The sequence below is a fragment of the Garra rufa genome, chromosome 5 (assembly GCF_049309525.1).
Source record: "Garra rufa chromosome 5, GarRuf1.0, whole genome shotgun sequence".
Taxonomy (NCBI): Eukaryota; Metazoa; Chordata; class Actinopteri; order Cypriniformes; family Cyprinidae; genus Garra; species Garra rufa.
The window spans coordinates 57,034-72,306 of record NC_133365.1 but is presented as its reverse complement, the minus strand read 5'-3'; the positions used below and the strand labels follow the sequence as shown (position 1 = coordinate 72,306).

At 36.9% G+C, this 15,273-nt stretch overlaps 2 protein-coding genes across 2 annotated transcripts; both read left to right on the top strand.

Moving 5' to 3' along the window:
- Nucleotides 1-2,442: 2,442 nt before the first annotated feature.
- LOC141335852 (uncharacterized) lies at nt 2,443-8,121 on the top strand. Its single transcript, XM_073841408.1, has 2 exons — nt 2,443-2,551; nt 6,126-8,121. The coding sequence occupies exons 1-2, from the start codon at nt 2,497-2,499 to the stop codon at nt 7,574-7,576; spliced, it is 1,506 nt and encodes a 501-aa protein (XP_073697509.1). The 5' UTR covers nt 2,443-2,496; the 3' UTR covers nt 7,577-8,121.
- A 2,875-nt stretch (nt 8,122-10,996) lies between these two features.
- Nucleotides 10,997-14,943, top strand: pex12 (peroxisomal biogenesis factor 12). The gene is made up of 3 exons (XM_073841293.1): nt 10,997-11,346; nt 13,692-14,227; nt 14,306-14,943. The coding sequence occupies exons 1-3, from the start codon at nt 11,221-11,223 to the stop codon at nt 14,694-14,696; spliced, it is 1,053 nt and encodes a 350-aa protein (XP_073697394.1). The 5' UTR covers nt 10,997-11,220; the 3' UTR covers nt 14,697-14,943.
- Nucleotides 14,944-15,273: the final 330 nt, after the last annotated feature.

Sequence of the window (15,273 nt, the reverse complement as noted above, 5' to 3'; positions counted from 1 at the left end):
CATGGTCTGATGGTCCATGCCAAAGTTGGGAACAGCGCCACCTATGGGTCGTGAGATACAGAAAATGCACATTTTTACTTATAACTTTTGAAAGCTTTGTCCAAATGATGTTATTTTAATGTCTTTAAATTCCCTGGTTTATGCCGATTGTGATGATGTCTCATTTGTCACTATCCATGAATGTGCCTGTCACCCATATTAAAGTAAATGAAAAACAGTGTTTTTGCTACTCTTCCTACAAATTTTGTTCCATTTTGTCCAAAATCTGATCAGATGATCTTTGGACCGAGCCGCACATGAATGACTGAACAGATTTTTGATTTTCACTTCTGTTCCCCAAAAATACCTCTGCTAATCTGTCAACAATGCTAAGTCGTACTTTTGTGAATCATTCTCACTCCTAAACCTCTCTTCTGGAGCCAGCTGAGTCTGTGTCAACTGAGTGGCACACTCTGCTAAGCCACTGACTTCAAAGCTTGAATTCCATCAAGTTGTGGGTTCGAATCCCATGTGATGCAACTTTGTAAAATTGTGTCACTTGTAGCCATTTGCTAAAGTTCTACCATTAACAACTCAAGTCTCTGTAAAATTCAAAATCAATGTATGATTTGCAAGTGGCTAATGACTTGAAAATTCAAATTTGGTGTGTTGCAAAGTGTTTGACCATTGGAATTTTTTAAACTTTCAAATTAAATCCAAATAAGCCAATCGTTAATAGGCAAAAGGGCGGTAGAGAGGGGAAGTGCCGTAAAGTGTGGAAGTGCAGTAGAGCGGTTGGGTGGAAAGCATGCTAAGTTTGGTGAGTTTAACCCCTTAACCGTCACCCGTCTGCTCTTGATCTCTAAAATACTAAAACTAAAACGGTAGCTAAAATATTTAAAAACTTAATATAAATGTGCTTATAAAATAAAACTGAAGCTAAAACAAATAAAATCGTCAATGAAAACGAAATTTGAAAACTCTATTAAAATAAAAGCAATAAAAAAAGCAAAACTATAATACCCTTGGTCTGAAAGCTGTATTTTCACGTCAGTGTTCAAAAATGACGGTGACAGCTAAATGGTTCAAAGCATCTAAGTAAAATCCAACCTTTACACAAGCCAAAGCGGCCACAAAGGCTTGGCCCCGTAATCGCTGCTTGCAGCTATATTTTGTTATATATTTTATATATAATATATATAAAACTGTTATAAAATGTTGTTTTAAATATATCTCTACAAAATATATCAGCTTATTTATAATGAAAATATATGGTGCTGGTTTTCAAACTTTGTATGGCCGGCCATCAAAGGAATCTCTATATGTATAGAAGCAAAAGATTGTTTTTGGAGGCTAATTGCGGTTTAAATGCTTGGTCTTCAATGGAGCAGTTTGTGTGTGTATAGAGACAAAAGAATGTTTACGATGCTGATTGCTGTCTGAATAGCTGGCCATCTACATAGTACCCGTGTATGTATAGAGTAAAAAATGTTTTTGGAGGCTGTAAAAGTGTGTTAGTAATGATAGCACTAAAACTGTGTGATTTCGTTTTATAGTAAGTCAAATAAAAACACATTTTAACACCATGAAACTGTAATTGTTTTACATGTGGTGCATGTAAAAGTAGCTAATAGCTTATTAGTCCTCAGATCCGAGGTTCATGGCCAAAAAACTTGTAACTTAAAATACAGCTCCAAATGTCTTCCTTAAAAGATACCACAAATGCGCAAATACTTAAAAGAGTTTTCTACACAATGACTGTGTTGTAGGTGTGTTGAAGTCTGTGTTTTATTGGTTGTTGTCTCCCCCACTTCCCATCCTCTCCATTTTCCACTGCTATTCACACCCATTTCTCGAGACTTTTTCAAATCTGAGGTGTGAACGACCAGTGCTAAAACAAGGGGCCACTTCATGGTTTGGGATCAAGGGGGTGGGAGGTGGGTGTCGCCCAGCCTAGAAGCCTCAAAATGACTGGACACAAGCTCACTAGGATGCATTGTTCCGGTTTGAGAAAGAACATAGGGGGTCATAGGATTCATTTGGGAGCGAATCACTACTGTATGCTGCATGAAGACGCTTATCGACTCTGCTGTGAATTAGTTTGAAACTACTTTGGTGGACTATAGAGCATAACCGGACAATATTGTGTCTAAAATGTAAGTCACTTCATTTTAACTTCTTGTTAAAGGACGTCCTGCATAGTGCAACTCCGGAGCATGATATATAGTCTTAATTTCCTCCTACTTTTTTAGTTGGATCAAGCTTATATAATTTACTTAATTAAACAAGCAGTACAACACACTGTTTTAAACAAATAAATAGTAATTAATAATAATTAAATAATAATTGCCATATAGGCTATAAACAAAGAAGTATTGCATATTTCTGTTGTGATTTAAAAACCACGCTACTATTATTTATTGTTGAAAATGTGACTTTTTTTTTTTTTTTTTTGGTTTCTAGCAGAGCTACCACACAACAATTACAATTCACACTTGAAGGGAGAAGACAGAAAACATGAGGGATCCAAAACACTCCAGCATGAAACAGCATGATGCTGAAGAACAAAGAGGTTGGTGTCTGTTCTTCATTCTTCATTAGGCAACTGTAAATTCCAAAGGCCCCTTTCAGAAAGTGTGTCCAATCCAATAAGTTATAACTGTGGTTTCATATGTCCAGCACTGCTGCAGTTTCTGGTTGTATTAACAAATCAGACTTGAAGATATATAAGCAGAATCAATGCGAGTCATTTGCATAAAGTTATTTTAGTCATGTAAGATCAAATTTTATCTGTATAAATGAAGAATTTACAATAAAAAAAAAAATGCTTTTAAAAGTCACATTGCAAATCAGCAATAAAATAAGTCATGAAGTGTTTCATAAATAGGGTTTCGTATGGTCAAATAATGTTAAAAAGATGAGTTTTAGGACAAAAAAATATTTTTTCTTTCTTCTTCTTTTTTTTTTTTTATTTTCCCAACACTTATCATTTAAAAGTAACAGGCTATTTTCTGTCCTGTTTTTAACCCCCCTCATCAGAATGCTCTGTTTGACTTGGTTATCTTGATTCAATAATTTGAAGATAGTGATTCAATAATTTCAAGACAGCAATACTGAGTAGAAACCACTGTTTCTACAGTGTCATGACCTTTTGTTTTGTTAAAATAATTTTAAAAGTATTAGCGATCTGTTGGAACTCACTGATGTATTACACTACCAGTCAAAAGTTTTTGAACAGTAACAGTACTTTTTTAATGTTTTTTTTTTTAAATTCTCTTCTGCTCACCAGGCCTGCATATATTTGATCCAAAATGCAGCAAAAGCATTAATATTGTAAAATATTTTTACTATTTAAAATAACTGTTTTCTATTTGAATACATTTAAAAATATAATTTATTCCTGTGATCAAAGCTAAATTTTCAGCATCATTAATTCAGTCCTTAGAGTCACATGATCCTTCAGAAATCGTTATAATATGCTGATATGCTGTTCAAGAAACATTTTTATTATTATCAATATTTAAAACAGTTGAATACATTTTTTAGGATACTTTGATGACTAGAAAGTTTATGTGAAATAAAAAGCTTTTGTAACATATACACTATAGCACTCAAAAGCTTGGAGTCAGTATTTTATTTTATTTTGGGGGGGGGGGGGGGGTTATAGATATTAATACTTTTATTTAGCAATGATGCTTTAAATTGATAAATGATGATAAACACATTTATAATGTTACAAAAGATCTTTCTATTCTTTAGAGAAACCTGACCAAATTCTACCCGGGTGTTTTCAACATAATAATAATAATAATAATAATAATAATAATAAATGTTTTTTTAGCAGCAAATCAGAATATTAGAATGATTTCTGAAGCATCCTGTGACAGGAGTATTGATGCTTAAAATTCAGCTTTGAAATCACAGGAATAAATTACATTTTATATGTAATTTATATTCAAATAGAAAACAGTTATTCAAATAGTAAAACACTTTTTGATGTACTTTCGATTGAATAAATGCAGGCTTGGTGAGCAGAAGAGGCTTCTTTAAAAACATTTTAAAAACTTACTGTCCAAAAACTTTTGACTGGTAGTGCGTATTCCCTTCAATTTAATCTTTACCTTTTCTTTGGTCTTAAAAGGTCATAAAAAGTTTGACATTTACCTTCATAAAGCCTGCAGAAACCCTGTCAGGAGGTCCAGTCATGACATTTTGATTAAACATCACATAGTCAAAATGATTTTTTCTCTATAACATGGATTTACAAAATAGTGTAGTTTCATGTCCTGTTGACTCTAATTCAAGCCCATTTTTATAAGTCCCTTTAATCATAAGATTATATTAATGTTTAGTATTATAATTCAAACGGTTTACTGAGCCCAGGACAGTCTATGATACTGATGACAGCTGATCCAACTAATTAAGTTTTTGTATGCTGCTATTTTCACAGTTCTATTCAAATAGACCCTTTTCATTAATCTTAGAAGCACATTTTATACATAGCAAGTCAAAGCTTATTCTCAAATTCACCGCGTCTGCCATCCGTTACAGCTTACTGACAGCAAATGTGTAACGCCTCCCGTCACAGTAATTTACAGCTGGCTAAAACACAGATTGAGCGACATGCATGCCAAGGGGCCTCTAACCACTTCAAGCTGTAAGAGATATTTTACATCAGTGGTTCTCATATCCAGTCCTGGGGACCCCCTGCTCTGCACATTTTGCATGTTGTGCTTTTTTAACACACCTGATTGAGATCATCAGCTTGTTGGTTCAGTTCATGTCTTTCCTAACCAGCTGATAATATCAATCAACTTGGTCTGATTGTAGACTCAGAAGTAATCACCCACTGCTATGATTAGCAAACACTTGTGTATGTTTGACATACTACAGCCTTCACAGATGTACTTCTGTGATTTACAGTGCCTTGCAAAAGTATTCATACCCCTTCATTTTTGTTGCAGCATTATGTTAAACTGCTTTAAATTAGTTTTTCCCCACATCAATTTACACTCCATACACCATAATAATGACAAAGCAAAAACCAGATTTGCAAATTTGACAAATTTATTAAAAATAAAACACTGAAATAAGTACATTGCATAAGTATTCATACCCTTAACTCAGTACATAGTTGGAGCACCTTTACAGCCTCAAGTCTTTTTGGGTATGATGTGACAAGCTTTGCACATCTGCATTTGGCAATTATCTGCCATTCTTTGCCTCACCTTTTCACCTCTCAAGCTCTGTCAGCTTGGATGGGGGCTGGCAGACATTTTCTAGAATCCTAGTTGTTCCAATCGTCTCCCATCATGGATAATGCTTCTGTGAACCTTCACAGCAGCAGATTTTTTTTGAACTCTTCCCTAGATCATTTCCTTAATGCAAGTCTGTCACTGAGCTCTACAGGCAGTTATCTTGACCTCAGGACTTGGTTTTTGCTCTGACATGCATTTTCAGCTGTTAGACCTTTTCTGAGAGGCCTTTCTAAATCATACTCATTCAGATGAATTTGCCACAGTTTAACTCCACTCAAAGTGTAGTAATATCTAGAAGCAATATGAATGCTCCTGAGCTAAATTTTGAGTGCACTTATGCAACGGGATCTTTTCAGTTTTTTATTTTTAATAAATTTGCACAAATGTTAAAAACCTATTTTTTGCTTTGCCATTATGGAGTAGGGAGTGTGGATTGATGTGGGAAAAAAGTAATTTAAAGTAGTTCAACATAAGGCAGCAACATAACAAAATGTGAAAAAAAATGAAGGGGTATGAATAATTTCGCAAGGCACTGTAGATCAAAAATGCATAAATACTCAGTACATATCAAATTATTTCTAATAAGACAAAACAATAGTGACCATATAATAAAAAAGTTACTCACACTTGTGTGGTGTTACATTTCTGATGGATCCAATATAGTCTGTACAGTAATGTCTTCGTTTCAATCTTTCTGAAAATCAGAAAGGACCAAGTTCTTACTGACGAGGTCTAGAACATAAATTTAAAAATAAAAAATAAAAAAAGTTTATCCGCTCTTACCACAATTAAGTTTTGAGTTCTGAAACTTACAGGATGTTTTTATAGTACAATTTGAATTTGACATGTGTCTCTCTTTTTGATTTGTAACGGTATATGTTTTTTTAGGCCTGATGGAAGTGAACAAAAAAGGAAAAAAAAAAGCCAAAAAGTCGGTCGCCGGCTCTCTTCACATGAGAAAGAAGCAAAAACACAAAGAAGATAAACTACACGAATGTGATCAATGTGGCAAAAGCTTTGCACAAAAAAGACACCTTAAGGAACACATGATAATCCACAACGGACAGAATCCGCATACATGTGATCAGTGTGAGAAGAGTTTCACCTGCAAAGAAGACCTTGAGAAACACAAGAAAATCCACACTGGAGCGAAGCTGCACACGTGTGATCAGTGCGGAAAGAGTTTTTCACAAAAGGTGCACCTTAAGGAGCACATGAGAGGCCACACCGAAGAGAAGCCATACGCGTGTGATCACTGTGAGAAGAGATTCCGGCGAAAAGACACTCTTTTGAATCACACGATAACCCACACTGGAAAGAAGCCGTACACATGTGATCAGTGTGGGAAGAGTTTTTACGTTAAAGGAAGCCTTACGGAACACATGAAAGTCCACAGTGGAGTGATGCCGCACGCATGCGATCAGTGTGAGGAAAGATTCAAAGGCAAACGAGAACTTAATCACCACATAAAAAAAATCCACATTGGAGACAGGCCCCACAAATGCGATAAATGCGGGAAAGGTTTCACACGAAATGAACACCTTCAAAGACACATGATTATCCACACCGGAGAGAGGCCGTACACGTGTGATCAGTGCGGGAAGAGTTTCAATCTAAAGCAATCCCTGAAGGGTCACATGTTGATTCACTCTGAAGAAAAGCCACACACGTGTGATCAGTGCGGGAAGGGTTTCACAAGCAAACTAAGCCTTACCGTACACATGACTATCCACACCGGAGAGAAGCGGTACACGTGCGATCAGTGCGGTAAGGGTTTTGCACTCCAACACAACCTAAATGTGCACATGCAAATTCACACCGGAGAGAAGCCGCACAAATGTGATCAGTGCGGGACGACATTCACACAGAGGTCACACCTTAGGGTACACATGAAAATTCACACTGGAGAAAAGCCACACAAGTGTGATGAATGCGGTAAGAGTTTCGCACATAGTTCCACTCTTAAAATCCATCTACATACCCATTCTGAAAACAAGCCATTTTACTGTGAAAAATGCGGCAAAGGTTTCATCAATAGATCATCGCTGAAGAACCACCTGAAAGTTCATGCGAAAGTCAGAAATTATGCGTGTACTGTGTGTGGAAAGAGTTTTATTCTGCTGAGTGTTTTTAAACTCCACCAGAAAAGACACAGCTCTGTAAAGTCTTTTATGTGCTTTGAGTGTGGGAAGTCCTTTTTTACAAGTACTGAATTGAACCAGCACCAGAAGATTCACACTGGAGAAAAACGTTACAAGTGTTCGCACTGTGACAAGTCATTCTCTATGTTGGGCAACATGAAAACACATGAGAGGATCCATACTCGAGAGAAGCCGTAAACAGAGTTTTTAGTAAATGAGTTTTTCTGCACAGTCGCACAAAACACAAATTTGTGAAATCGCAGCAAATCTTGTGCATAAATCTGTCCAAACCAGCCACAATTTGTGTTTCAGCATTTGTTCACAAGTTGTCACAGTGAACAAAGTTCATCTTCACTCCTTCCAGTTTTAAGTGGGAGCTTTATATACCCTCAAAGAATTCTTCCCAAAAGTTTTGTTTTTGTTTCACATATAATTTTCTAATGCATATGTATCTTAGTTCATATATTCTCTTTCATGAAAGAAAGTAGTTGTTTACAAAATGTAGTTCAGGAAGCTGAAGAAAAAAACTCTTAACACTTTTAGAGACATCTTATATACATATATATCTTAACTTGTTTGTCATTGTACTTGGAACATGTAGCTATTCTGCCACTTATGATATACAGTAGTCAACATTTGAAGTGGATCAAAAAAGTCCACCAAAGTTGTCCTAGGTTAAAAAATGGGTATTGTTTTTGTTTAAGGACAACTTTGATGAAAGATTTTGATCCACTTCAAATGTTGACTACTGTAGTTACGATATTCCAAGGTATTAAGGAACTTTGCAACTAACTGTTTCCCTTCTTTTCTTTTCTTGAGATGGTTTGTTATCTTTTGAGATCTTTCTCATTTGTTTTTGCTTTTACTCGATTTTTGTATTTTGTACTCAATGATTAAACTTGATCTTTTCATCTAATGTTTATTGTTCATTTGTATTGTTGGGGAAAATTCATAAGGGTCATGATTTTGCATGATTAGGCCTATGTGATATACATTTGTGTGATATATGTTGCGAGGCTTGGGAAAGACAACAGGTGGTAAAGTGATGAACAGACTCCTCTGTAAGGGGGCCTCTGGGCTGCGTAGGGAGTGACTGCAGAGTTGGGGACTCTACGGCGCCTTAGGGTGACCTTTAGGGTCACAGAAAGCCTGAAATATAGGCAGAGGATGCCTAGAAGGGATGATCTATAGAGACGTTTTTCCGTCTTCCTATCCTTATATGAAAACACCAGCTGTTCTTAGTTTGTAACCTTGGGTGTGCAAAGAGATATAAAGTGGAGGAAAATCCCTCCCTCCTTTGTCACACTCAGCAGGGCTTTGTAACTGTTCGACTGTGAACCTTTCTTGCAAGAAATAAACCTTTAAAAGCGATCGCTAGATTTGTCTTTATTGACGGAGAGTCTCTAAATAAGATTTTTATTCAACAGTATTCCTTTCTAATTCTGCTAGCATCAAGAAATAACTAATTTCATCATTTTAGTCAGGAACACTTTGGAGTGGGTTTCATCTAATTTTATCCAATGTGCAGAAGATGCACAGCAACTTCTGTCTTTGAAGAGCCTATACTTGATATAAGCTGAACATATGCCCATATACTCTTTTAAGAGTGTATAAATACATTACGTACTTTAAGTTATTTCCACAGCTTTCCGACATGTCTCCACATTAAATGGCATCTAGGTAATGTTCACTTCTACCTAGGGGTGTCGCGTATTGACAATAACCGTGATATTCAAATCACAAGTTCAGACGAACAGCATTAATAAACTTTATTACATAATAAACACACCTGTCTACATAAGACCTTACAGCTCACAGTGCATGTCAGAGCAAATGAGAATCATGAGGTCAAAGGAACTGCCTGAAGAGCTCAGAGACAGAATTGTGGCAAGGCACAGATCTGGCCAAGGTTACAAAAAAATTTCTACTGCACTTAAGGTTCCTAAGAGCACAGTGGCCTCCATAATCCTTAAATGGAAGACGTTTGGGACGACCAGAACCCTTCCTAGAGCTGGCCGTCTGGCCAAACTGAGCTATCGGGGGAGAAGAGCCTTGGTGAGAGAGGTAAAGAAGAACCCAAAGATCACTGTGGCTGAGCTCCAGAGATGCAGTCGGGAGATGGGAGAAAGTTGTAGAAAGTCAACCATCACTGCAGCCCTCCACCAGTCGGGGCTTTATGGCAGAGTGGCCCGACGGAAGCCTCTCCTCAGTGCAAGGCACATGAAAGCCTGCATGGAGTTTGCTAAAAAACACCTGAAGGACTCCAAGATGGTGAGAAATAAGATTCTCTGGTCTGATGAGACCAAGATCTTTTTGGCCTTAATTCTTAACGGTATGTGTGGAGAAAACCAGGCACTGCTCATCACCTGTCCAATACAGTCCCAACAGTGAAGCATGGTGGTGGCAGCATCATGCTGTGGGGGTGTTTTTCAGCTGCAGGGACAGGACGACTGGTTGCAATCGAGGGAAAGATGAATGCGGCCAAGTACAGGGATATCCTGGACTAAAACCTTCTCCAGAGTGCTCAGGACCTCAGACTGGGCCGAAGGTTTACCTTCCAACAAGACAATGACCCTAAGCACACAGCTAAAAGAATGAAGGAGTGGCTTCACAACAACTCCGTGACTGTTCTTGAAATTAAAAATGGTTGTCCACCAACGTTTACCATCGAACCTGACAGAACTGGAGAGGATCTGCAAGGAGGAATGGCAGAGGATCCCCAAATCCAGGTGTGAAAAACATGTTGCATCTTTCCCAAAAAGACTCATGGCTGTATTAGATCAAAAGGGTGCTTCTACTAAATACTGAGCAAAGGGTCTGAATACTTAGGACCATGTGATATTTCAGGTTTTCTTTTTTAATAAATCTGCAAAAATGTCAACAATTCTGTGTTTTTCTGTCAATATGGGGTGCTGTGTGTAGCCTACATTAATGAGGAAACAAATGAAATTAAATGATTTCAGCAAATGGCTGCAATATAACAAAGAGTGAAACATTTAAGGGGGTCTGAATACTTTCCATACCCACTGTATGTTCCAATATATATATATTTTCAGATAAATGCTGATCTTTGGATCTTTCTATTCATCAAAGAATCCTGGAAAAAATACTATTTTAACTGTTTTAAATATTGATAATAATAATAATGAAAAATGTTTCTTGAATATCAGCATATTAGAATGATTTCTGAAGGACACTTTTCCTTAATGATGCTAAAATATGGCTTTGATCACAGAAATTACATTTTAAAATATATTCAAAACAAAAATAGTTAATTTAAATAGTACAAATATTTTACAATTTTGCTTTTGCTGTATTTTGGATCAAACAAATGGAGGCTTGCCTTGGTGAGTCGAAGAGAATTCTTTAAAAACATTAAAGACTGTACTCGTACTGTAGATTTATTTTAAAGTTTGGCATTAGTATCTGACGTTGTTGCTTTTACTTTTATCATGAAAAGTAGTTTTCTTGACAATTTTAGAGTCCATTCAGTGGACAACAGTGGTCAATAGAACAGAATGGAATATTTTACAGACTACCCCAGCACAGTAGGTGGCAGTATGAACCCAGTTTGTTGTCCTAAAAGCCGCCAGTGAGCACACAGAAGAACAACGCCACTAACAGGAAAAAGCGAGTGACAGGTTATGACAGTTAAATCGTGCATCGATTCGTGCAGCGTAATTTTTTTTGCCTAAAATGTATTTTTTAATAATTTGATTGTGAGTATTATTAATTAAAAGATTCTTAAGACCATCTATATAGTTTTAGATAACGTTAGCTTTGTTGTTGTCTGAACTGTCAAGTTCTTCGTTCTTTCCCAAATCTGTATTGACCCCAGAGTAATGGCAGAGCGAGGAGCACATTTAACAACAGCGGCTCCAGCTGAAGACAAACCGTCCATATTCGAGGTTTTAGCTCAGGACTCTTTGATGAGTGCAGTTAAACCTGCATTACTTCATGCTGTGAAGGTATTTCAACATATTTTTGGGGGAGTAAACCTGTAAATCATTGTGCATAATTCATCTAACTTCAAGCGTTCCACAATAACTTAGGAATTGTGGGAAATACAATACTAGTTGTATGTGTATAATGTGCACTGTAAACAGATGTGCTTTGGCTGAATTAAGTCCATATGCATGGAATACCTTAAAGGGATAGTTCACCCAGAAATGAAAATTTGATGTTTATCTGCTTACCCCCAGGGCATTCAAGATGTAGGTGACTTTATTTCTTTAGTAGAACACAAACAAAGATTTTTAACTCAAACTGTTGCAGTCTGTCAGTCATATAATGGCAGTCTATGGTTACCAAATCTTTAATAGTAAAAAAACACACAGACAAAACCAAGTTAAACCATGCGGCTCATGAAGATACATTGAGGTGTTAAGACACATAACGTGCAAGAAACTGAATAGTATTTATATCATTATTTACCTCTGATCTGACGGAACATTCAGCTCACTGATTCTTGAAAATTTGGCAAAAACATGTCCCAACAAGAAAAGTGCTCATTCTGTTGGAAATGAAGAACATTTTCATAAATCAAAAGAATCAAGATTATAATCAGAGGGTCAGTTGCACATATGTAAGGTTCTTTTATAGTTTTCTTTTAATTTTGTATTAATTTAATTTACAAATCTGGCCCATTGCCTACAAAATCACTTGTCCTCAGATAGGAGATAATCATTTCAACTTGATTAAAAAAGCAAAAAGTAATCATTTAATTGAATAATAATTTTTACTATATGAAAGAGTACATTGTAATATGTATCAAAAATTACAAACACTGTGTTTTGAATAATATTTACAATTATTTTTGGTTGCACAAAATGTGTCCCACATATGCGTCACCACCGTCAGATATTTATAAAAAGCAATAAAATCAGGCAACTACAAGGTCAACTGCATTCCTGAGGACCACATTATCAAATCTTCAGCTCTACTGCATGCTTCAAGATCAGCCAAGCTCCTGTAAATTTGCTATTTTCTCTTAAACTTGTTCATATTTTTGGACACTGCTACTGTGGCAACCATAACATGTCAACACCATCTCTTTTGTATAAATAATATTAGATTTGATTATGACATAAATGTATACTTTTTAAAAACAAGTCTGAAGTAGCTAGCAACAGTGTGGAAACAAGATGGCTAATGTGAAGAACTAATGCATATCATAGGAAATAGTAGGTTTTTGTCACCACCGTCAGATTAGTGTCACCACCGTCAGAGGGAGTTTTAATTTTTTGAAATAAATATGCATAGGGGCCTACAATATATTTTGTCAGTGCTGCTGAGTTATTAAAGTAATAGTCTCTTTTAATACAAAAATACATTTGTTAAATAAAAAACATTTTTTGTTTGATTTAAGCAAAAAGTAAACGTTGTAAAACGCTAAAAAGTAAAACGCCTATTTTATGAAAAAAATACAAAATGGGGAGGTGACACCAGTACATTGCCGAAAAGCTAAGACCTTGGTCTATAATAATATACATTCAGATGGTGTAATTAAACACATTTTTTTTTTTGAAAATTAAAACCTGTTTTATCCAAATTCCCAAGAATCACTGAGCTGTATTGAGCGCTTTCACAACAGCTGGCACGCTATGTGTCAACGTGCTCTCACAATGTAGTCCGTAAAAAGTCAACACTCCCAGATGAGTTTGCACAAGGAAACGTAATCAGTTTTTAATCGGTTGCCAGAATCAGAATAAGCACAAGTAATTACCATTTTGAGAGGCCAATATGCACTAAACAATGAGCGATGTATACGCGCGACAGATCGCGCTCAGGACAGTATAAGATTGCGGTGGATCAGAGGTAAATAATGATATAAATACTGTTCTTTTTTTTTTCACAGACCGATCGTTTTGTGTCTTAAGACCTCAATGTATCATTACAAGCCGCAGGGTTTAATTTGGTTTTGTCTGTGTATGTTTTTTTTACTCCTAAAGATTTGGTAACCATTGACTGCCATTATATGACTGACAGACTGCGACGGTTTGAGTTAAAAATCTTTGTTTGTGCTCTACTGAGGAAACAAAGTCATCTACATCTTGAATGCCCTGGGGGTAAGCAGATAAACATCAAATTTACATTTTTGGGTGAACATATCTCTTTAATAACCCACTGTATTTGCCAATACAGCCTAACAACACTGTACTTGAAACCTGCTGTATCCCACTATGCAGTGAGTTCAAATTGAGCTTTCATCTCTAATGTGAAGAATGAACCAGGTTGAATTGGGCCTGTATAGTACTATATAAAATAATTTTACAGTATTCGCTGGCATTGAGTACTCTGCCATTGTCCACAGATCCTTGCTACGTCTAACCCTGCTCGCTATGGAGTTCTGTGGAGGAGGTTTGATGAGATCTATGCTATCCTGGACGTCTTACTGCAGCATCATTTCCTCTCCCGTACCAGTGCCTCTTTCTCAGAGAACTTTTATGGTTTAAAGCGTGTAGGAGAAGACGGCACACGTGCAGCTCATCTGGGACTCCGGCGCAGGCAACACTGGCGCTCTTTGTTCCTACTCGCCCTCCTTCCTTACCTACACACCAAACTGGAAAAAGTCCTGGCTCGACAGAGAGACGAGGATGATTTCTCTATCCGCTTGCCACAGTCCTTTGTGCAGAAGTTGTACAGGGCTTTTTTGGCTGCGTACCCCTTTGTGTGCATGGCGTGGGATGGCTGGGTCTTTTGCCAACAGCTTTTATATGTTTTTGGCAAAACACGAACACATTCTCCACTTTTGTGGCTGGCAGGAGTTAAACTCTCATATCTCTCAGCTAATGACATACGTGGCCTGGATCTCAAGCCGTCGGACCCCGCGTTGAGCCCCAGTCAAAGGTGAGTTAGTTTAAGTCTACACTACACTATTTTCTTGAGGTTTACCAACATATGAACATGTTTAATCTGTGTTTTCAGCTTTGGAGAGAAATTTCAACGCTTGGTCTCTACAGCGGTTGGTGGTGTGGCTGTATCTCTTTCAACCAGCCTTTCGATTGGAGTGTTTTTCCTGCAGTTCCTGGAGTGGTGGTATTCATTTGAGAACCAGAGCACTGTTAAATCCTTGACCTCCCTTCCAACCCCTCCACCGCCTATACACCTTCACAGCCAGGAGACGTCACACACACACATCAAAGTCTGCCCTCTCTGCAGGAAAGTGCGCACCAATGACACTGCACTGGCCACTTCAGGCTACGTGTTTTGTTATAAGTGTATATATGTGTATGTTAAAGCCAATCACAGGTGTCCTCTCACCGGCTATCCATCAGGACTGCAGCATCTCATTAAAATATACACACCTGATGGATAGACTGGTCAAATCTGTTTTTAAGTTTTGTTTCCTAGATGCCTTATTAATGTGGATCTGTCTGATTTTACATAATTATTGCACATTGTTCAGGTGAACAACAGGTTTAGTGTTAATTGTTAAACTAAGGAAGGCTAAAATGCTTTACTAAAATGAGTTTTTGTGATACGGTTATAATCGACTGACTGGTAATTTATGAAATGTGTAAATATTAAATTTGTACTGATATTATCGTTGCTGTGCAACAGAATTAATGACAGGTCTTTTCTTTCACATTTCTACATACATCTAAATATAACTGATGTGTGTCATTCTCAACAGAATTGGGTTTCTGAGGACCTTAAGAAGTCTATGGCCCGGTTCCATAGACAGGGCTTAGCCTAAGCCAGGATTAGACCATAGTTCAATTTAGACATTTAAGTAATTTTTATAAATGTGCCTTAGCAAAAAACATTACTGAATTACAAGACAACAATACTGAGTAGAAACTACTTTTTTGCAGTATCATGACTTTTTGTTTTGTAAAAATAATTTAAAAATGAATAGCGATCTGTTGGAACTTGTATTACACTACCAGTCA